The sequence below is a fragment of the Pongo abelii genome, chromosome 11 (genome assembly GCF_028885655.2).
Source record: "Pongo abelii isolate AG06213 chromosome 11, NHGRI_mPonAbe1-v2.0_pri, whole genome shotgun sequence".
In the NCBI taxonomy this organism is placed as follows: Eukaryota; Metazoa; Chordata; class Mammalia; order Primates; family Hominidae; genus Pongo; species Pongo abelii.
The window spans coordinates 16,960,076-16,983,169 of NC_071996.2; the positions used below are offsets into that span (position 1 = coordinate 16,960,076).

The 23,094-nt window shown below is 51.9% G+C and overlaps 1 protein-coding gene across 6 annotated transcripts in view; it reads right to left on the reverse strand.

Annotated features, from left to right (window-relative positions):
* Window positions 1-23,094, reverse strand: part of SMPD4 (sphingomyelin phosphodiesterase 4) — a 29,620-nt gene that overhangs the window by 5,091 nt on the left and 1,435 nt on the right. For 2 of the 6 annotated variants that reach the window (XM_024243000.3, XM_054548769.2), the window contains exons 2-13: window positions 19,440-19,523; window positions 17,799-17,885; window positions 16,958-17,100; window positions 16,728-16,803; window positions 16,239-16,347; window positions 16,077-16,129; window positions 15,801-15,952; window positions 10,898-11,030; window positions 7,815-7,886; window positions 4,622-4,708; window positions 697-842; window positions 90-180 (exon numbers count right to left, since the gene is read on the reverse strand). In XM_024243000.3, coding sequence (XP_024098768.2) covers window positions 90-180; window positions 697-842; window positions 4,622-4,708; window positions 7,815-7,886; window positions 10,898-11,030; window positions 15,801-15,952; window positions 16,077-16,129; window positions 16,239-16,347; window positions 16,728-16,803; window positions 16,958-17,100; window positions 17,799-17,885; window positions 19,440-19,523 — 1,233 coding nt within the window. 6 annotated transcript variants of the gene reach the window in all.

Consider the following 23,094-nt stretch of genomic DNA (forward strand, 5'->3'; position numbering starts at 1 on the left):
TTGCTCTCCTCCTTTATCTGCCCCAGAGGACCTCCCACCTCAAGGCACACAGAGGACACAGGCACACGTGTGACGGGGCCAACACTCACAGCTCTGAACGATGCGTCCAGGGGCCAGTGGCCAAAGCAATGCTGCAAGAAGAGGTAGAGTTTCTGCTGGACGAACCTCGGGACAGCGGCCCTGCAGGGGATGGGGAGGGTCACCTGCTGCTTGCCCAGTAAGGAGGCCCTGCTCACAGATGACCCCAGGGCTCCCATCAGTGAGGGTCGACTCTGCCGGGGAAGAGCACTGGGCACCTCCGGGAGGTTCAGCCCCATTCTTCAGAGGAAGAAACCACGGTTCAGAGAGGTTAGGGAACATCCCAAGGACACACAGCACGCAGGCAGCCGAGTCAGTGCAGCTCCTGCACACACCTCATCTCAGTCCCATACAAACAGCCCACTCTGCTGGCCCTGGTGGGCCTGGCAGTCAGGGCCACCCCAGCTCTTCTGACAGGGTTGAAGAATATGAGATGCAAGAGATGGCAGCACAATGGGGCCTCTCTGGCCAGTCTGGAGAGGCCTCACGTGCTCTGTGAGCAGAAAGGGACTCCCCTCACCCTGCCCTCCATACCCTGGGGAGAGGTCACTGTGGGCAACACCTTAGGAGGGAAAGTGGGGGAGACGGCAGCGGTGGGAAGCCGCAAGGGCCACCCACCGTTTGAACTCCTCCAGGGGGCTGGTGGCGTGGGAGTGGGCGGAGGGTGAGGCCTGCTCTGGCTTCAGGCTGTTGGCAAAGGCGTGCAGGTGCTTCAGCAGCAGGCGCACCACCAACACATGCTCCTCAGTAGGCGTGAACGACTCCTAGGTGGAGAAGGAGGGGTGAGGGCCTGGGAAGGAACGCGGCACCCATAGCACTCGGCCTCCAGGTCTGACCACATCCCTCTCCGAGCCAGTTGCTCTGCTTCCCCACAGGAGGCACGAGCCAGGCCGGGAGTGGGGCCACCCCCTGGGGCACCACTGTGCCTGGCACCCTGCGGACATGCCTTGCACTGCTTGGTCTGAACTGTGATCAGCTTGTGGTAGGGAAGTGCTTGGCCCAGCGCCCACACAGCCCACTCTGGGGAGGCCTCACTAAGACAGACACATCTGCAGAGGGCCTCCCAGCCCCGCTTCTGCACCCGCAGCGGGTGGCACAGGCTGTGCCCTTGGGCACTGGTGCCTGGGGCAGGAGAAAGCCAGCATCACCCACAAGCTCTGGATCCAGGGTCTCCCACCTGCCTCCCAAGTGTGTGCAGAAAGCACATGGAACCCAGGTGTGGTGCCTCAGACCTGTAATTCCAGCACTTTGGGAGGCCGAGGCGGAAAGATCGCTAAGAAGAAGTTCGAGATTAGCCTAGACAACATAGGCACACCCTGTCTCTACAAAAAATTTTTAAAAGCTAGCTGGGTGTGGTGGTGCACACCTATAGTCCTAATGACTCAGGAAGCTAGGGTGGGAGGATCACTTGCTCCCAGGAGTTTGAGGCTGCAGTGAGCTAGGATCGTGCCACTGCACTCCAGCCTGGGTGAGAGTAAGACCTTGTTCAAAAATAAGAAACCCATGTCTTCACTTTCCTCCCCAATTCCTTCCACCTGCTCCTCATCCTGGACACAGCCAGATGAGAACTCGGCCCAGTAGAAGCCCCGGGCGTCACTTCCTCTGTTGCCCAGGGACCTGTGGCCAGGAAAACCCCAAGACAAAAGCACAGTCAAGCATATTAGGCCAAACTTTTTTTTTTTCTTGAGACAAGGTCTCCCTCTGTCGCCCAGGCTGGAGCACAGTGGCGTGATCTCAGCTCACTGCAACCTCCACATCCAGGTTCAAGTGATTCTCCTGACTCAGCCTCCTGAGTAGCTGGGACAACAAGTGTGTACCACCATGCCCAGCTAATTTTTATTTTTCATAGAGATGGGGTTTCACCATGTTGGCCAGACCTCAGGTCTCCCAAAGTGCTGGGAATACAGGCATGAGCCACTGCGTCCAGCCTAGGCCAAACTTTTGATTTGTAACATACAAGCAGGATCCTGGAGATCTAGCCGGAGAGGAAAGCCTTTTTGGTGGCCATGGGCTTCCTCTGGTTGCTTAGCATTGGGAGGGCAGGTGGGAGCATCGAGATTAGACGAGCGCAGGGAAGTGGGGGCGCTAAGGGCAGGACCCTGAGTCTGAGTGGACATGCTCGCCTCTCCACACTTGTCCCCTAGCCCTTTGGGCCTTAACACATCTGTGCTGCTGAGGCTGGTGCAGGGCCCAGCCTCCGGGTATATCCTGGGATGCTGTAGACTCCGCACGGGCCACTGCCCATATCCCTACCCACTCAAGTCTCCCCGTCAGGAAACTGTCCCCACAGGTCCAAGTGACACACCCCAGAGATCAGTGGCTGAGTCTGAAGATGCAGCTATGGGGTGGGAGGCATTTTCTTTTTTTTGAGACAGGGTCTCACTCTGTCACCCTTGCTGGAGTGCAGTGTCGTGGTCTCAGCTCACTGTAGCCTCTGCCTCCAGGGCTTAAGGGATCCTCCCACCTCAGCCTCCCGGGTAGCTGGGAACACAGGCACACACACCACCACACCAGGCTAATGTTTGTATTTCTTTGTAGAGACAGGGGTCTTGCCATGTTGCCCAGGCTGGTCTCAAACTCCTGAGCTCAAGCAATCCGCCTGCCTCAACCTCCCAAAATGCTGGGATTACAAGCGTGAGCCATCGCGGCTGGCTGTTTTTCTCTATCTGTATCGTTAAGTCTTTGGACAATGAATTTGCATTCTTTTGGAAGAAAGGGCTGGGTGCAGTAGCTCACGCCTGTAATCCCAACACTTTGGGAGGCCAAGGCAGGCGGATCACTTGAGGTCAGGAGTTTGAGACCAGCCTAGCCAACATGGTGAAACTACGTCTCTACTAAAAATACAAAAATTAGCCGGGTGGGTGGCACATGCCTGTAATCGCAGCTACTCAAGAGGCTGAGGCAGAATCACTTGAATCTGGGAGGTGGAGATTGCAGTGAGCCAAGACCATGTCACTGCATTCCAGCCTGGGCAATGGAGTGAGACTCCATCTCAAAAAAACAAAAAAAGACAGAAGGAGAAAAGTATGAGACATAATACCTGTACCTATACTGCCCAACTAGAAGGGCACCAGTGGGGTGGGAAGTTAGACCAGGGTCTTTCTCCTCCTCCAGTCTCAGCCCAGGCCCTCCCTCCAATCCTGGCCTGGGATCCTGAGCCGTAACATCCTCCCTGCAGCTCAGGGGAGGGGATGACCTCCACATGGGAACTGGAAAACTGCCTTCCCCTGCTGGCGCACTTGCCCCACCTCACCTGGTCCTTCCGAAGAGTCTGGAGGGCCCACTGTCCGCCCCTGCCCCCGGCAGTCACATGGAACCCTCTCAGGCTATTTTCCCACAGGTTTGCTGAGCCAAACTTCTCCCTCAGCTCTGCACCCTTCCTGGGCCATGTTCCCATATGGAGTCCCTGGCCACAGTCACACCTGCTTGCTTCTTAAGGATGTGTCCCCAAAGCCGCACATTTCCCACTGGGCTGAGACTCACAGCACCTCAGCTCACCCCACCTGGGTCTCGCTGGTCACCCATCCCACCATGGGGTTTGCCAGATGCTTTCTGGACACTGTCCTCCCTCCCTGGCACAAACCCTCAGGTCCCTCCTCTCCTCTGCAGTGGCTCCTGTGGAATGAGGTGCCCCCGTGTGCTGTGGCCGCCATCCAGCCTACCAGTGCTCAGGGGCCAACACATTTTCTCATCTTATGCTTAAATTCCTGTTCAATCATGTGTGCTCCTTCCCAGGTGAATGGGACAGATCACTGGCTGTGAGCACAACCCGTCTCCCCCGGCTCTCACAGATTCCTCTGTCATCCCTGAAGTCCCCTACAGGTCTGAACTCTGCTTCACTGACCTCAAATCTATCCACACACTTGTCATTTCTGCCTAGGCAGCCACAACCTCTGTGAGGTCACCACCCACTCTAATCCGCCTCTGGAGGTGTATATGAGTGGCCAGGGCTCCCCGAGTGAAGGCCCAGGTCCTGGCTGGGCTGTCAAGGACTGACAGCTTCTGCGGGCTATAGGGTCAAGCCCCAGGTCCTTCCCACCCCCCTGCCTCACACGCAGGCTCTGGGTCACAGCACCTCCAGGCTGGGTGACAGTTCTGAACAAGGCAGAACCCACACTACCCGTAAGTCCCAGGCCTCTGCGTCTTCAGCTCCTTCCTGAGCGCCAGACCCTGCAGAGTGCAGTGAACCCAGCCACTGCTGAGGCCTGAAGACTCCAGCTCTTCAAACCAGGGCCAAGCACAGGGCCTCCAACACTGGAGAGCTTGTGACACCTCCACTGGCTGGGAGCCTGGACAGCCAGGGCCACATGCCCACATGCCTCATTCTGCCACACAGCCACCACCCCCACCCCCAACCAAGCTAGTCTACAAAGCCAGGGGCCAAGCCAGGCTGGAGGCTGACCCCTGCCTCCCCCCGACACAGGGGCTTCGCTCTGCTTGGAACTAGCCTCTGAGTCACCAGCGGCTGGCCCCGGCGGCCCCTTGCTTTGCCAGGCATGGACATGCACTCTGGGCAGGGGGAAGGGAACGAATGAGCCAGTACTTGGTAGGCGTGGAGGGCCTGGAGGCTGGGTTGGGCGGGGCTGTAGAGGGCGCTGGAGACACTGAGTCGGTAGTGCAGAACCTCCAGCTGAGACAAGGAACAGAGAGATGCCGGAAGAGGCAGAAGAGCAGAGGACAAGAGGATGGGGTGGGGAAGGGGAGAGATAGGACCAGACACGGGAGGGGGAAGCGGAGAGAAAAAGAAAGCAATGAGAAGGAGCCCAGGAGTGAGGAGAAAAAAACAAAAACAAAGCACAGTCAGTGACAATCCAAACAACTGCAGTCCCAGCAGCCGCGGACCAGCGCAGCACCCCCCTCCGCAGCCAGGCCAGGGCTGTGGCCACACTCTCCTCGCTTTGGAGGCCCGGGCAGAGGGACCCTCCAGGTCACCTGGGTGGCCCCTCAGTATTGCTGGGGCCTAAAGGCCTCTCTAGCTCCTTGGAAGGGCCCAACTCACTGCCCTTCAAGATGGAACCCACTCTCCCCAGTGACTCTGAGGTCACACTATGTGTGGCACATGCAAACCAGAGCCCTCCAAGAGCCCAGGGCCCTCGCTGGGACACGCTGCCAGCCACCAAGACCTCAAGATCCTGAGGCTCAGAAAAGAAACCAGTGGAGCACGTTCCAGGAGGACTCTGCCCAGAAAAGACACATGTGGAATTGACTGGATTTCCCTGGGTTGCCTTAAGAAATGTACCAAATTGGTATAAGATATGATCAATTCCTATGTGTCTAAAACTCAATCAATGTCCCCTCCATGACTGGCTCTCTGAGAACAGAGGACGAGGACAGGTCCCCAAGGGTAGCACAGACACAAGGAGCACAGGCTCAGGCCACCAGGCCCTGCCCTCCACCTTCACAGTCCGGACGTCAGCTAAGGTGGTGTGCACATCAGCTCTGACTCCTGGAGGCAGCCTCTCCTACCACACCAGAAACTCCCACCCTCCAGATAGAGTGGGTTCCCAAGGGCGGGAGCCCCCGAGGATCTGGCCACAGCCACACACACCCAGAGGCAGCAGGAACCTGAGGCTGAGCTGGCTCCTAGCCAGGACCCTCCAACCTACTGCCCTGCAGCACCACGGCCTGCCGAAGCACCCCTTCAGCCCAGTGCAGCCAGAGCCGGCCTGGCGCACATCCTGCCCCGCCAGCAGCATGCCTCCTGCCCAAGCAGCACACCCACTGGGCTCCACACAGGAGAAATCAGAACACAAGCCAGTCGCCACGACACGCAGAGCAGGGAGTGAAGGAGCAGGGCAGGGAGGTGTTGCCCCCCACAGCATTCCTCTGTGCCAGACCTGGGGCTCAGGGAGGAATCAGACACATAGTTCCCCAGCGTGGCTCTGCCCTTGCTTGCAGGAACACAGTGGCCTACAGCTCCATGGCCATCCTTACTGCCCACAGGGCCACTGGGGAGCAAGCACGCATCCTGGACTCAAGCAGGGTGAGGAGGATGACCCCAGGAGCCTCACTTCCTGCATCTGAAAATAAGGGCTAGTGGGGATGGGCAGGGATTTCTGCATGGCAGTACGTGTAGCACAGGCCTGGACGAGCGGCAAGAAGCCTTGGGAGACACAGACCTCCACAGCTGCCTTTTCTCGCTCCCACCCACCAAGTTTTCTTGCATTTTGTGTTTTGCCTGAACTGGAAGAGGCGAAGAGTGGAGCATCTCTGGGTACTTGGTCCGGCCACTGCAAGGCATTCTGAGCAGGGTCCACCCACCCCAAGGTCTGGCCAAGAGGAAGCGAATGTGGGGAAGAAGGGAACTGCACCTCCTGCCAGCCACAGGGACAGCCCCCTGCCCTTCCTCTGGCCCGTGAGGACACAGAATCCTCACAGGTGACAGCCCCAAAGAGCCTTTCTGGCTGACTCTTGAAAGTAGGTGTGTTTCCACTCCCTCAGAAGGCAAAAGGAGCAATAGGAACACAATGCAGTACAGTGGTCCCTGCCCCTGCCAGGCCATGCCACGCCACATGCATGAGTGCTGAGTGAGTGTCCCAGAGCCCCACGGGAGGAGCGGGCCTGGGGAATAACCAGGCCCCCAGGCACCAGCCAGAGACATGCAGCAAGTCTGCTCTGGAAGCAGGAAGGGCACTGCGGGCTCTTTGTGACTCAGGAGGCGCAAGATGGGGTCCTCAGCTTTTCCCCATTCTCCGCCCATGTGATTCTGAGGGTTAGGATTTGGGGGACCCTATGCTCTGAGAAAGCCTCCACATGGCAAAGCATGGGGCCATGGAACTGGCCGCAGAGACTGTGGCAGAAACAGACCCACAGCTCTTCGCCAGAACCAGAGGAAAAATGACTGGATGCTCTTCTGAAGTTTAACTCCATCACCCACATTCTGGAGGAAGCCCTCAATAAATCTGTCAGTGACAAAGCCAAAGTTTCCCAAGCATACTGATGCACAGACACCACAGGCACCAGACTACGTGGCTGATGCCACTTCAGTCAGGGGCCCGGATGGGCATGAGTCAAGCTGCTCCAATGGAGGATGACTGACTGGAGATCTAAGGTTCACCTAGCTGCTTTCTCACTCTGACCAGTCCAGGGGTGGTGCTAGCTCCAGGAACAGCAACAGCAGGAACGACCCAGGGCCTCCGCCACCTCCATGCATCTGAAAGCAGCGTGCTGCCCAGAGAGAGAGAGCGGGGACAGGCGAGGCGGAGGGAGAAGAGGCAAGCCAGGCTGCATGCAGGGGGGCACCAGGTGCCACTCGCCACTAGAAGGGCTGCTTGCTCATGCTCTGGAGGAGGTGGGGGGGTAGGGGGAGCAGGCAAAGGAGGCTCCAGGCCACCCCTTCGTGGGAAAGCACAAAGGCACTGCTGATGGTCGAGGAGACAGACGAGAAAGTGGCTCCCAGAGGCATGGCAGCTCCCCCACCCCCAGAGCAAGAGCACCACAACCTCATCTGTTCCCGCTGCCAGGGAGGGGGCTCAGGAAGCTGCACAGGGAAGGCCCCAGAGAGGCCAGACTTCCAGGCCACAAGTGTCCACACGTCAGGGTGCAACACCCGCTTCCTCCCACCGGAAACTAGAGAACAATGCCCACTTATTATTCGGCTTCTGAGTGACAGGTGGGTGGTGGGTTTCTGCTTCCCACCATCTAGCCTGTGAAAACTCACTCAGAGGCAGGATAAGAAGCAGCAGGCTGAGCAGGGTCAGAAGCAGAAGGTGGGAAGAAAAACTGTGGAAACATACCTTGGCGTGAGGGGACTGCATTTTTTGATACATCTCCAAGGAATAGTGATGAAGCCACATTTCAACAAAAACCTGCAAAAAAGCATTAGCTAGTCAAACCATTCTCGACAATGGTGCCAGACCATCCAGTGGGGAAAGGACAGTGTCTCCAACAAGCAGAGCTGGGAACACAGAATACCCATGTGCAGAACAGTGAAGCTGGGCCCTTCCTTCACACCATCGCCAAAAAATAACTCAAAATGGGTAAGCGACCTGAGGATAAGCACTAAAACCATACACTCTCAGAAGAAAACATGGGAGAAAACTTCATAACACTAGATTTGGCAATGATTAATTAGATATGACGCCCAAAGCACAGGCAACAAAAGGAAAAAAAAATAGACAACTAGACTTCATCAAAATCAACACTCTTGAGCATGAAAAAAATACTATTGATAGAGTAAAAAGGCAACCAACGGGCATGGTGGCTCAACCCTGTCATCCCAGCACTTTGGGAGGCCGAGGCAGGTGGATTACCTGAGGCCTGGAGTTCCAGACCAGCCTGGCCAACATAGTGAAAATCTGTCTCTACAAAAAATACAAAAATTAGCTGGGTGTGGTGGGGCATCACACCTATAATCCCAGCTACTTGGGAGTCTGAGGTGGGAGGATTGCTTGTGCCCAGGAGTTTGAGGCTGCAGTGAGCCAAGACTGCACCACTGCACTCTAGCCTGGCAACAAAGACTCTGATTTAAAAAAAAAAAAAAAAAAAAAAAAAGGCGGGGGCTGGGCACAGTGGCTCATGCCTGTAATCCCAACACTTTGGGAGGCCAAGGCAGGTGGATCACCTCAGCTCAGGAGTTCGAGACCAGCCTGACCCAACATGGAAAAACCGTGTCTCTACTAAAAATACAAAATTAGCCAGGCATGGTGGTGCACGCCTGTAATTCCAGCTCAGCTACTCAGGAGGCTGAGGCAGAATAATCACTTGAACCCAGGAGGCAGAGGTTGTGGTAAGCCAAAATCGCGCCACTCCACTCCAGCCTGGGCAACAAGAACAAAACTCAGTCTCAAAAAAAAAAAAAAAAAAAAAAAAGCAGCAACTCAAGTGTCTACTGAGAGATGAATGAATAAACACAATGTGGTACATCCACACAATGGAACACTATTCAGCCTTAAAAAGCAAGAAAATTCTGACACATGCTGTAACATGGATTAATCTTTAGTCCATTACGCTAAGTGAAGCATGCTAGTCACACACAAATAAGTACTATGTGCTACAAATACTCTGGGTATGAGATCTAGGAGTCAAATCCATAGAAACAGAAAGCAGAATAGTGGTTGCCAGGTGCTGGGTGGGGAACTGTTTAATGGTTTGATTTCTTTGTTTTTTATTAAAAGAGATGTGGTCTCACTATGTTGGCCAGGCTGGTCTTGAACTCCCAGCCTTGAGCAATCCTTTCCTGCTTGGCCTCCCAAAGCGCTAAGATTAGAGGTGTGAGGCCCCTGCGCCCGGGCTGGTCCAGTTTCAGTTTTGCAAGATGAAAAGCATTCTGGAGACTGGATACACAACAACATGACTGTATTTAACACTACTGACTGTACACTTAGAAATGGTTAAGACAATAAATTTTATGTTATGTATATCTTATAATTAAATTTTTTTTGTTAATTAAAAAAACAAAAAGGGCCGGGCACTGTGGCTCACGCCTGTAATCCCAACACTTTGGGAGGCCGAGGCAAATGGATCACTTGAGGTCAGGAGTGTGAGACACGGTGAAACCCCATCTCTACTAAAAATGCAAAAATTAGCTGAGCGTGGCAGTGGACACCTGTAATCCTAGCTACTCGGGAGGCTGAGGCAGGAGAATCACTTGAACCTGAGAGGTGGAGGTTGCACGGAGCTAAGATTGTGCCACTGCACTCCAGCCTGGACAACACAGGGAGACTCCATCTCAAAAAAAAAAAAAAAACCTTTGGTCCAGGGAACAGCAGAACCTTCCAGTTCTGCCCTATAAGCCCTGTGTCATGATCTTGTGCCCTCTTCATGGCCAGCACAGCCCACAGTCCACACAGCCAAGAGCCATCTGGGCATCATGGTCCCCTCTGTGAACAGGCGCAACGGTTCTTACCATTCCACCCTGCGAGGATGCTGTGAAATGGTATGGAGGCTTCAAAAAGTGCAGCACCCCAAATACTAGGAGTTATATACAAGATGGGAGATAGAAACCTATCTTATCTACATGCCAGGCTGTCAAAAGCAAGGCTGTGGCTACCAAGTCAGCCCCAGGATCCAGTGTCAGAAGCAGCACCTGCTGAATCTCTCTGATGTGTGCCTAGAAGACACAGCCAGGATCTGCGAGTTGGCCAGCACTCAGGAAGTGAGCCAGCCCATACCATCCTGACAGGCTGCAGCCCCTCTGGGCAGACAAGGAAATCTGCCACCTACTACTTGGATCCCCTGAATCAATGGAAGGCCTGTGGAGGCTGCACAGACCCCTCACCATTCAGTGTCATGGAAACCAAAAGACTCTGCAACAATTATATCACCACAGGCAAAACGGAACAACTTCCATGGACAGGCGATCCTGGGATGAAAAACACCATCAATGACATATAAGTTAGAAGGGTGGGCAGATTTATTTTCATGTTTTCTAAATGTCATAGCAGGAAAATACCAACAATTTAGAATCAGCCCCTGGCTGAGGGGCCGCCTCTGGGACTCTGTCCCACATAGTGGATGGAAGATGGCAACAGTTTCTTTTCTTTTTCTTTTTTTTTTTTTGAGATGGAGTCTAGTTCTGTCACCCAGGCTGGAGTGCAATGGCACGATCTCAGCTTACTGCAGCCTCTACCTCCTGGGTTCAAGCCATTCTCCTGCCTCAGCCTCCCGAGTAGCTGGGATTACAGGTGCCTGCCACCATGCCCGGCTAATTTTTATATTTTTAGTAGAGAGGTGGTTTCACCATGTTGGCCACGTTGGTCCCAAACTCCTGACCTCAGGTGATCTGCCCACTTCAGCCTCGCAAAGTGCTGAGGATTATAGGCATGAGCCATCGTGCCTGGCTGGCTGAATGGTTTCTTTTGACCAGCTCAACTCTCACCTGGAGCAGAGTTTCTGACCTCCAGATCTCGTGGGAGGCGGGGTCTGCATTCACAGACGTCTGATGAGAGATGTGTCGCTTCAGGAGGCTAGTGTGGTGGAGGCCATAGGAAGCAAAGGGCATGGCTGGTGTCCTGAGGGAGACACAGAAACAGGCCCGAGTTACAGGCTCCCGCTGGCCTAGCCAGGGGCAATCTGGATATCAAAATCAACGAGAGCAGGGACAGATTACAAGTTGTTCAACAGCACAAGGCACACCTCCCCCCAGCCCCCTGATCCACACTGATATACCTGAATAAATAAATAGCAAAGAGAGAAGTCTTCCTTACCACAGAGTGACCACTGACCCACTAATCAATGAAGGAGGGATGAAGTTAGAGAACCACCATTTGGTAACCGCCCTATTAATAGCTGATTTGGTCAACAATCAACAGTGAGGTTGGGCATGGGGGCTCACACCTGTAATCCCAGCACCTTGGGAGACCAAGGCAGGAGGATTTCTTGAGGCCAGGCATTTGAGATCAGCCTGGGCAACAAAGTGAGAACCCATCTCCACAAAAACATTGAAACATAAAACAGCTGGGCCTGGTGGCATGTGCCTGTAGTCCTAGCTACTTAGAAGGCTGAGGAGGGAGAATGGCCTGGGCCCACGAGTTGAGGCTATAGTGACAAATGATCGTACCAACTTCACTCCATCCTGGGGTGACAGAGCAAGACCCTGTTTCTAAAAAATTAAGAAATTCCCAGCCTGGGCAACATGGCAAAACCCTGTCTCCACAAAAAAATACAAAAATTAGCCAGGTGTGGTGATGCCTGCCTGTAGTCCCAGATACTTCGGGGGTTGAGACAGGAGGATCACTTGAGCCCAGGAGGTTGAGGTTGCTGTGAGCAGAGATCGTACCACTGCACTCCAGCCTGGGGTAAGAGAACAAGACCCGTCTGCAAATAAAATCAATTTGAAAAAAGGGGAGAATCAAAAGTGGATGGTAACACTACTGATAATTGCATAGTCTCCATACATCTTCCCGGTAAATTCTCGTTATCATTTTTTTTTTTTGAGACAGGATCGTACCCTGTTGCCTAGCCTGGAGTGCACTGATGCAATCACAGCTCACTGCAACCTCAACCTCCTAGACTTAGGCCTCCCAAGTAGCTGCGACCAACACCACCATGCCTGGCTGATGTTTTTCTTTTTAGTAGAAACAAGGTCGTGCTATGTTGCCCAGGCACTCACTATTAATTTTTTTTTTCTTTTTTGGTTGAGATACGGTCTCACTCTGTAGCCCAGGCTGGAGTATAGGGGCATGATCTTGGCTCACTGCCACCTCCGCCTCCTGGGTGCAAGCAATCCTCCAACCTCAGCCTCTCAAGTAGCTGGGATTATAGGCGCACACCACCATGCCTGGCTAATTTTTAAATTTTTGGTAGAGATGGGATTTTGCTATGTTGCCTGGGCTGGTCTCACACTCCTGAGCTCCAGTGATCCGCCCACCTCAGCCTCTCAAAGTGCTGGGATTACAGGCATGAGCCACCGCGCCCAGCCTCATTACTATTTAATCTGGGCACAAAGTAATTATTTTACAATGGAAAAACCTGACCGACACCTTTTTTACCCAGTGATAAAAGGGCACCTGGCAAGGACCAGGTGTCCCACTACGGTGCTCCTCCCAACAAAGCCCACACTGGGCCTAGTCACCAGCAAATACCAGACAGCCTAAGGGGCGGCCGCATGCTCTGGAGGGGTCGAGGTCAGGAAAGACAGAAAGGCAAGGGACCATTCCTGACTGAAGGGGACTAGAAATATCACTGCATACACTGGGTGAGCCTGTGAAACATCACTGCACACAGCGTGAGGCCTGGTGGCAATACTAACTTCCTGGTGTGGTTACAGGCACTGTGACTATATAGGATAATGCATTCACTTCTAGGAAATACACTGAAATATTAAGAGGTCAAGGGGTGTCATATCCTGTAGCTTACTCATATTGGCTTAGAGGAAAAAAAAAAAAACCACATACAATAGAGGTGGAAAACAACAGATGCAGCAAAGTGTTAACAATTTGGAAATCTGGGTGAAGGGTCTATGAAAGTTCCTTTTTTTTTTCCCCGAGACAGGATCTTGTTCTGTTACGCCAGGCTAGAGTGCAGTGGCACACTCACAGCTCACAGCTCATTGCTCCTGGGCACAAGTGATTCTCCCACCTCAGTCTCCTGAGTAGCTGGGACCATAGCTGCATATTACCACACTTGGCTTTTTTTTTTTTTTGTAGAAATGAGGTCTCCCAACGTTGCCCACGCTGATCTCGAATTCCTGGCCTCAAGCCATCCTCCCGCCTTGGCCTCCCAAAGTGTTGGGATTACAGGCGTGAGCCACTGTGCTCAGCCTGCAAGTTATTTTTATTATGCGTGGAAACTTATCTGTAAGTCTGAAGTTATTTCAAAATAAAAAGTTAGGTGTGGTGACTTGCACCTGTAATTCCAGCTACTTGGGAAGCTGAGGCAGAAGACTGCTGAGGCCAGGAGTTCAAGACCAGCCTGGGCAACACAGCAAGGCATCCCCATATCTCTGCAAAAAAAAAAATATGTTAAATTAGCTGGCTGTGGTGATGCATGCCTATAGTCACTGAGGTGACAGGCTGGCTTGAGTGATGATTGTGCCACCAAGTGATGATTCTGACACCGCACTCCAGCCTGTGTGACAGAGTAAGACCGTCTTTAAAAATACATAATGGCTAGGCCGGGAGTGGTGGCTCACACCTGTAATCCCAGCACTTTAGGGGGTCGAGGCAGGCAGATCACTTGTGGTCAGGAGTTCAAGACCAGCCTGCCCAACATGGTGAAACCCTGTCTCTACTAAAGATACAAAAATTAGCTGGGCGTGGCAACAGGCACTTGTAGTCCTAGCTACTTGGGAGGCTGAGCCAGGAGAATCACTTGAAGCAGAGACAGCGCCACTACACTCCAGCCTGGGTGACAGAGTAAGACCCTGTCAAAAAAACAAAAAACAAAAAACAAAAAAAGCCCACAATGGACCAGTGTGGTGGTTCATGCCTGTAATCTCTGAACTTTGGGAGGCTAAGGCAGGAGGATTGCTCGAGCCCAGGAGTTCTAGAGCAGCCTGGGCAATAGAGCAAGACCCACCTTACAAAAAAATAAAATAAAAGCTAGGTGTGGGGGTGCATGCTTATAGTACTAGCTACTTGGGAGGCTGAAGTGGGAGGATCACTTGAGCTCAGGAGGTCAATGTTGCAGTGAGTTGTGATCACAACACTGCACTCCAGGCTGAGCAACCAAGCCAGGCCCTGTCTCAAAAAAAAAAAGAAAAAAAAAAAAATGCTGGGCGCAGTAGCTCACACCTGTAATCCCAGTACTTTGTCTGAGGCCGAGGTGGACAGATTGCCTGAGGTCAGGAGTTTGAGGCCAGCCTGGCCAACATGGTGAAACCCCATTTCTACTAACAATACAAAAATTAGCCGGGCATGCTGACCTGTGCCTATAATCCCAGCTACTTGCGAGGCTGAGGCAGGAGAATCGCTTGAACCTAGGAGGCAGAGGTTGCAGTGAGCCAAGATCATGCCACTGCACCACTCCAGCATGGGCGACAGAGCGAGACTCCATCTCCAAAAATAAAATAAAATAAAATAAAATAAATAAATAAATAAACCCAAACCATACATAATTTCTTTTCTTTTCTTTTTTTTTGTGTGTGTGTGTGCAGTGGTGCGATCTCAGCTCACCACAACCTCCGTCTCCTGGGTTCAAGCGATTCTCCCGCCTCAGCCTCCCGAGTAACAGGAGGCTACCACCACACCCAGCTAATTTTTGTATTTTTAGTAGAGACAAGGTTTCACCATGTTGGCCAGGCTGGTCTCGAATTCCTGACCTCAGGTGATCTCTCCACCTCGGCCTCCCTAAGTGCTGGGATTACAGGCGTGAGCCACCACTCCCAGCCTACATATATAATTTCTAATAGAAAAAATTAAAAAACCCAAAAAGTTAAAATAAGCAAAAAAACCAGGCATCAAAAACTGCTTGGCAGCTGAATTCTGCATCTAAGGGGATGTGAATCCGCCTCACCTCCAAGTCCTCCACAGGATCAGCAACATTTCAGGGTCACTGATCACTGCCACCACCTGGGCAGCGTCTCCTCCCTGCCGCTCCCTTTCTCCCCTCCACCCTCTGGGGAATCTGTGCACACGTGAATTGTAGGTAAAGGCCTGGCCTGCCTTACACATGCCAGCAGATTTGGGGTGGGCCAGCATCTGCAGGAAGGGGCCTGCATGCAGCTTCCTGGGGAAGGCGATAGGCCAGTGAGATTAAGGAGGGTCAGAGGTGCACAGGCAGCTGCTGCTGGGGCAAAAGGGTTTCCTGGGAAGTCGGCCAAGAGGCCCTGCGTTAGTGTCCACTGAGGACCCAGGATAGCCAGGCATGAAAGCCCCTGGCTCACACTCCCGACCTGTGCAGGCATGCATCAGGCTTAGCCTGTTTGGACTGGCAAAACAGGCTCTTTGGACAAGGGCCTCCCCTTCAATACCTGCTCCTGGGGCCCATAGAGATTTCCATTTTTTTTGCTCATAGGACCTTTCCACCCTGCTCACTGCCTCAGACACCGCCTATGGGGAGAGCTGCTCCACGCACAACACGGCCCATTCCCATGCAGGCCATGGAGGCCTCCAGGGACCTGATAGCTTCAGTGATGGCCAAAGACACCGAACACTAACGACAGATTGCCCTCCACACCTCCACCCTCCAGTCTGTGCTAAGACAGCTGGGGGTGGGGAATGAGGCATAAGAAAAATTTGGGAACCCTGGACAAAGGGTAGCAACATTGTCCCTGTGGGCGATGCAAGTGACCACGCCACTCCCTTATGGAAGGGCCAGGTCTTAACAAAGGGCAGCCTTACCTGGGAGGTGGTGAGGGGCTGGTCCCCCCTGGGCTGGAGGAGAGTGGCGGGGGCACACTGCCTTCAGTGGGCAGGAACCATGACAGGTACCTGTCCACCAAGATGAAATAGGCACAGTCTGAAGTACGGACGTGGAGGGACACAGGGAGTGGCTGGAAAACCAAGCTAGTTGTTAGCGTGGGCTCTGGACACTGCCAGGCCACCAAGCACCAACAAGGGCAGGAAAGCCCTGGGCCGTGGCCCCACCTCTCCCAGCAAAAGGCATCCCTTCCCTACCTTCTGAGTGATGAGGCTCAAGGCAAAGAAGAATATGTAATACTCGAACGGATCTGAGAGCAGTGTCAGGGGCAAACACGCAGGGTTGATGAGCCACCCCCTACCCAGTGTCAAGTGCTGGGCCACCCACAGCCTCCCTACTTCAGGGCCACCAAAGGATACTCAGGGCCAGGTTCAGACCAAGGCCCCCAGTGGGGGTGAACTGGACCTTGTTGTGGTACAGAGGACTGTCAGGGAGGATGCACTCCTGGATGGACGCCTTCACAGGACCCTGCAGAGAGAGGCAGTGAGGCTTACGGGCAGGTGCTGGTGCGTGGTGCCCGATACGCAGTGCCCCACATGCACAGCAGCACTTTGGGAAGGCTGCTGGGGAAGAGACCTACACACAGAACCCACCTGTGGGGACAGTACCCTAACTCTGAGCAGTGCCCGAACAAGTGTCTTTGCTTAGAACTTCTCCTACCATCTCATAAAAAGCTGCAGACAGCAAGGGTAGCAGCCATGCAATACCCATTTCCTTTGCCTCTTATACCCCTGGAACGAATCGCTCCTCAATTTGCCCTCAGAGGACTGGAGGAGATTGCCCATCATCACAGGGCTGTGCAAGGCCCACTGCCCCAAGCACCACTCTCGCCACTGTGGTTTACTTACAGGCAGATAGGAGACAGGAAAGTCAAACTTATAGTCTTCAGCTTGAAGCTTATAAACCAACTTCATCATTGGGCCACTGAATATGAAATTGAACAAACAAAAACAGGGCAAATGAACTGCAAATTATCTTGCTTTGATTGTTTCTTAATCTTGAGAAATTCAGAGAGTGGTTAAAGGTGGAATCACCATGAGGAATCACCCAGCCTCTCTCCGGTGACCAACCTACCTACCCAGGGTCGAGAAATTCCATCACGATGCTGTACTCCACGGGATTCACGCGCCCCTGTAAGCAGCGGAGGTTCCAGCCAGCGAGGACACCATCTAGGCTGCCGAAAATGCTCTCTACCAGCCATGGGAAGATGGTGTGCAGCTCCTGAAACAATGTGTGGTGAAGCCGCGGGCAGGACCAGCACCCACTCCTGCCCCGGCTCTAGTCCTGCACCACCTGCCGCCCAGCTCCCTCTGAGGAGGCCACGCCCTGGCTGAGACCTACGGGATCAGCCCTGCACCCAAAGGAAGCCTGGTGCCATGGTGCCAACGACAAGAGTAGCTTTGGGTTCTTCCAATGGGGTACGTGGCATACCAAGCAGTGTTGCTTTAGACTCGGGCCAGTTAAGTAAGTCAGCTGCCAATCAAAATACATTTTTTGTGTGTGATAGAAGACTAAATTAAGAAAAATAAATAAATTTAAAAAAAACCAGAAACAATGAAGAAAATAAAAAAATATAAAATAAAAAAATAAACAAAATACATATTTTTTGAGACAGGGTCTCAGTCTGTTGCCCTGGCTGGAGTGCAGTGGCACAATTATGGCTCACTGCAGCCTTGACTTCCTGGGCTCGAGCAATCCTCCCACCTCAGCCTCCTGAGTAGCTGGGACTATGGGCACACACCACTATACTCAGCTAACTTTTAAATTTCTTGTAGAGATAGGTTCTCAGTATGTTGCTTAGACTGGTTTTGAGCTCCTGGGCTTAAGTAATCTTCCCACCTCGGCCTCCCAAAGTGTTGAGATTACAGGCATGAGCCACCACAAAAAAGCTCCAAAGAGAGACGTTAGCAGAGCTATACCTTTGCTGGAAAATCCTCAATGACTTTAACCAAGTCTTGGCACTGCTGTGCAAAGGGCTTATTTATAGAGTCAGCTTTCAGGCTAGCCTAGAAGACAGAACAAAGCGAAAAAATCACGAGGACATTCACTCTGCAGCTTTTAGTGATACTGACTGGAGTCAAACAGAAATCCAAGTAATAGGTTATGAGTCAGACCCATAACCACTGGCCTGGTTCCCCAGCCCCTCATGTGTGTCAGTGGCCCAAAGAGTACTACTAGGAGAGGCCGTAGTTCTATGCTCTCTGGACCAGGAACTATCAGCCTTGTTTCCCAGTACCCCCTCAGAGTGCTGCACATGATCAGAACAGGATTGACTTCTACCAATCCATAAGTAGGGGTTGGTCCCAGAGTCAGCCCCAAAGCCAGAAGAGGATCTTGATTGTGTAAGGGCACCCCTCACAAACCACAAAGTACCACTGAGTTTGTACCCATCAACTGGAAATTTCCAGCCTGATGGACCACCATGAATACACCGTTGTGATCATCAGTAAGAACGCCTAACAACATCATGGCTATGGCAGAAGCTCTCTTAAATGAGCTGTCCTTTATTCAGGAGACACTGAACCACTAAACCAATGATCTTAAAACACAGGGCAGACAAACATTATAGATGGCTTCAGCCAAGTAGACACTAATCATGAAAGTAATGGAGAAGCCAGAAAAGACTCAGGACAAGGACTAATGAAATCTACCTATCGTGGGATGTGAGGAAAGCACCCTGACTACAAGGAGAAAAAGGGCGTCTGTGCGAATGGATTAAGATCAGGAGAAACGGCTAGAATTTCAACCTAGACAGCTTTGCCAAAGGATATCTAAGGCCTTGTCCACCTCCAAACGAGGGTGGATTTCACAGTGCTTGAGACAGAGATGGAGACCTGAGCTGTCTGGCCATGGGCCAGACTTGTTGACTCTAGTGGGGTGCACTGAGGAAGAATGTCCTTCCACATAAATGTTTACAAAAACACCTCCTAAGAACTAAAATTAGGAACTTTCATCACCAATACTTGCCTCATATCTAACTTCTCACTTCTCAGTATCATTTTTTTTTTTTTTCTTTTTGAGTCTTTACTATGTTGCCCAGGCTGGTCTCAAACTCTTGGGCTCAAGTAATCCTCCTGCCTCAGTCTCCTCAGTAGCTGGAACTCCAGGCATGAGCCACTGCACCCAATTCTCAGCATCATGTTTAATACTTAAAGTGCAACCTAGCAGCCCCCAGCACAACAGTGTCTCCATTTTTCACTGATGACAGTTAGGACTGATTATTAGAATGCTTCGTATCTATTCAAGAATTTACAAGTCATGAACATTCTAATATACATCCTTCTCACTTGCTCTTCCTCCTCCTCATATCCTTGGGAAGTAGAGAAAATAGAATTTGAATGAACTCGTATGAGAAAACCCAGAGCCCAGAGGTCGAGTAACCCCAAGGTCCTGTAGTAATAAGGAGGCACAGTCAAGTTAAGGAGTCTGCCATTGTTTCCATCACATGCCCCTAAAAAACAACCACTACAGAGTTCTTCAAGTCAATGGGAAGGACACTCAAGTCCCACAGCTACAGAACTATGGCCACGCTGACACTCATGCAAGCAGTTGATATTTACCAGTAGAAAGCTGGGCTGCTGCAGGTGAGGGAACGCCATAGCAGCCTCCAGTGGAGAGTTGAAAATGGCCTTCTTAGCAAACCACTGTGGAAAAACAAAGACAAAATCTCAACATCTGTAACACAGCAGAATCTTTTTGTATTATTTTTTTAGAGACAGGGTCTTGTTCTGTTGCCCAGGCTGGAATGTGGCAGCACGATCATAGCTCACTGCAACCTCAAACTCCTGGGTTCAAGCAATCCTCCCATGTCAGTCTCCTGAGTACAGGCACATGCCACTATGCCTGGCTAATTTTCTTCTTTTTTTTTTAGAGACAGGGTCTCGCTATGTTGCCCAGGCTAGTTTGTCAGGCTGTGATGCCCAGGATCCTGGCCTCCACTGATCCTCCTGCCTTGCCCTCCTAAGTGTTGGGGTTACAGGTGTGAGCCACTGCACCTGGCCCTAACAAAATATTACATAGTTTCACAATGCCCAGGAGAATATCACACATTACATTACCAATTCGCAACACACACTACATTACCAATTCTCATGTCTTATTTATTGATAAGAGACAGGGTCTTGCTTGGTCGCTCAGGCTGCAGTACAGTGGTGTGATCATAGCTCACTGCAACCTCAAACTCCTGAGCTCAAGTGATCTCCTGCGTCAGCCTCCCAAGTAGCGGGGACTACAGGCAAACATCACCAAGCCCAGCTAATTTTTGTACTTTTTGTAAAGATGGGGGTTTCATCATGTTGCTCAGACTGCTCTTGAACTCCCAGACACAAGCGAACTATCCGCCTCAGCCTCCCAAAGTGCTGGGATTACAGGCATGAGCCACCACGCCTGGCCAGCAATTCCCATCTTTTATAGAAACACTGTTCTCAGCCGGGCACGTGGCTTCTGCCTGTAATCCTAGTACTTTGGGAGGCTGAGGCGGGAGGATCACCTGAGGTCAGGAGTTCAAGACCAGCCTGGCCAACATGGTGAAACCCCCTCTCTACCAAAATACAAAAATTAGCCGGGCATGATCGCGGGTGCCTATAATCCCAGCTACTCAGAAGGCTGAGACCAGAGAATCACTTGAACCCAGGAGAAGGTGGTTGCAGTGAGCTGAGATCACACTACTGCAATCCAGCCTGGGAGGCTGAGCAAGACTCCATCTCAAAAAAAAAAAGAAATACTGTTCTCCTGCAGCCCACAGTGGCCAGCTTCAGAGCCAAGTTTGCAGTACTGAATCCTTGGTAATGCTTGTACAGCATTTGTTATATACCAGGACTTGCTCTAAATGCTTTCTATATATCTCCTCATTTAATCCTCAGTGGTAGGCAGAATTCTAAAGATAGCAGCCCAAGATTCCCGACCCCTGTTTGTTCAATCAAATACTCATCTAGGTACTGCTGTGATGGCATTTTGCACATCCAATTAGAGTCCTAAGTTAGTGGACCTTAAGTTACAGAGTAGTCCCCAGCTGACAGCCAGCAAAGAAACAAAGACCTTAGTTCTACAACTCCAAGGAACTGGATTCTGCCAGCAACCTAAATAAACCAGGAAGCAGCTTCTTCCCTAGAGTTTCCAGATAAGAGCAAAGCTGCCAACACCTTGATTTTAATCTTGTAATGCACAGCTGAGCCTGCCTGGACTTCTGCATACATAACTATGAGGTAATAAACAGGTGCTGGTTTAAGCTGCTAAGTTTGTCATACAAGAATAGAAAAACCAACCTCACAACAACCCGACGGGTACAGATGTACTATTACTGCAGGTCAGTACAGATGATGAAGGAGAGGCAGAAATGGGATAACTCACTTACCCCCACCAAGCTAGTAAGTGGCAGAACCAAGATTCCAATACAAAGACCACCTCACAAAACTCTGAGACAGGTGCAAATCCACTCCATATCACCTGTGCACTATGCAGTGAACGGAGGGGAAGAGCAAGCTCTGCCAAGGGAGCCTTTGAATAAGCCATCAGAAAACCAGGACCAAAGGCCGGGCGCCATGGCTCACACCTGTAATCCCAGCACTTTGGGAGGCCACGGTGGGCAGATCACTTGAGACCAGGAGCTCGACACCAGTCTGGCCAACATGGCAAAACCCCATCTCTACTAAAAATACAAAAATTAGCTGGGTGTGGTGGCGGGCACCTGTAGTCCCAGCGACTCGGGAGGCTGAGGCATGAGAAATGCTTGAGCCCAGGAGGCGGAGGTTGCAGTGAGCCAAGATCACACCATTGCACTCTAGCCGGGGTGACAGAGGGAAACTCTGTCTCAAAAAATGGAAAAAAAAGAAAAAAAAAAAGAAAACTAAGATCAGCTTTCCAGATTCCTACCTCTCAGCTCACCCAGGTCAGAAATGAAAAATGCTCAGACCTAGACTTCACAGACAGGAAGTCTGTCAAGTCCCCCTGGTGGGCTAGTTACAGTTTTCCTGGCCCAGCTCTGCCCACTGCACAAGTAAAGGCACTGGGGTGGCACCTGGCAGTCTGTGGAGGAAGACAGTCTGGGTGTAAAGAGGCCATGTAGGCAGTTGTAGAGTGAGAGGAGTCAGGAGTCTCTGCCACTTGGCAATAGGAACATCTCCCAAGTTTTTTCAATTATTTTTTCTTTTTTTTTGAGACGGAGTCTCACTCTGTCGCCCAGGCTAGAGTCCTCTGGCGCTATCTTGGCTCACTGCAAGCTCCGCTTGGGTTCACACCAGTCTCCTGCCTCAGCCTCCCGAGTAGCTGGGACCACAGGCGCTGGCCACCACACCCAGCTAATTTTTTGTCTTTCACCGCGTTAGCCAGGAGGGTCTCCATCTCCTGACCTCGTGATCCGCCTGCCTCGGCCTCCCAAAGTGATGGGATTACAGGCATGACCCACCGCACCCAGCCTCTTTTTTTTTTTTTTTTGACTGAGTCTCACTCCATCGTCTCATTGCAACCTCCACCTCCAAAGTTTAAATGGTTCTCGTGCCTCAGCCTCCCAAGTAGCTGGGATTACAGGGGCCTGCCAACATGGCTGGCTAATTTTTCTATTTTTAGTAGAGGCGGGTTTCCCTATGCTGGCCAAGCTGGTCTCAAATTCCTGGCCTCAAGTGATCCGCTGCCTTAGCCTCCCAAAGTGCAGGTTTTTTCAATTCTTTTTTGAGATGGAGTCTCACTCCATTGCCAAGCTGGAGTCCAATGGCATGATCTTGGCTCACTGCAACTTCCGACTCCCTGGTTCAAGCAATTCTCCTGCCTCAGCCTCCCAAGTAGCTGGGATTACAGGCACATGCCACCACATCCAGTTAATTTTTGTATTTTTAGTAGAGATGGGGTTTCACTATGTTGGCCAGACTGGTCTCGAACTCCTGACCTCGTGATCAGCCCGCCTTGGCCTCCCAAAGTGCTGGGATTACAGACGTGAGTCACCGTGCCCGGCCGCTTTTTTTTTTTTTTTTTTTTTTTTTTGAGATGGTCTCGCTCTGTCACCCAGGCTGGAGGGCAGTGGCGCGATCTCGGCTCACTGCAAGCTCCGCCTCCCGCGTAGCTGGGACTACAGGCGCCTGACACCACGCCCGGCTAATTGTTTTTTGTATTTTTAGTAGACGGGGTTTCACGTGTTAACCAGAATGGTCTGGATCTCCTGACCTCGTGATCCACCCGCCTCAGCCTCCCAAAGTGCTGGGATTACAGGCGTAAGCCACCGCG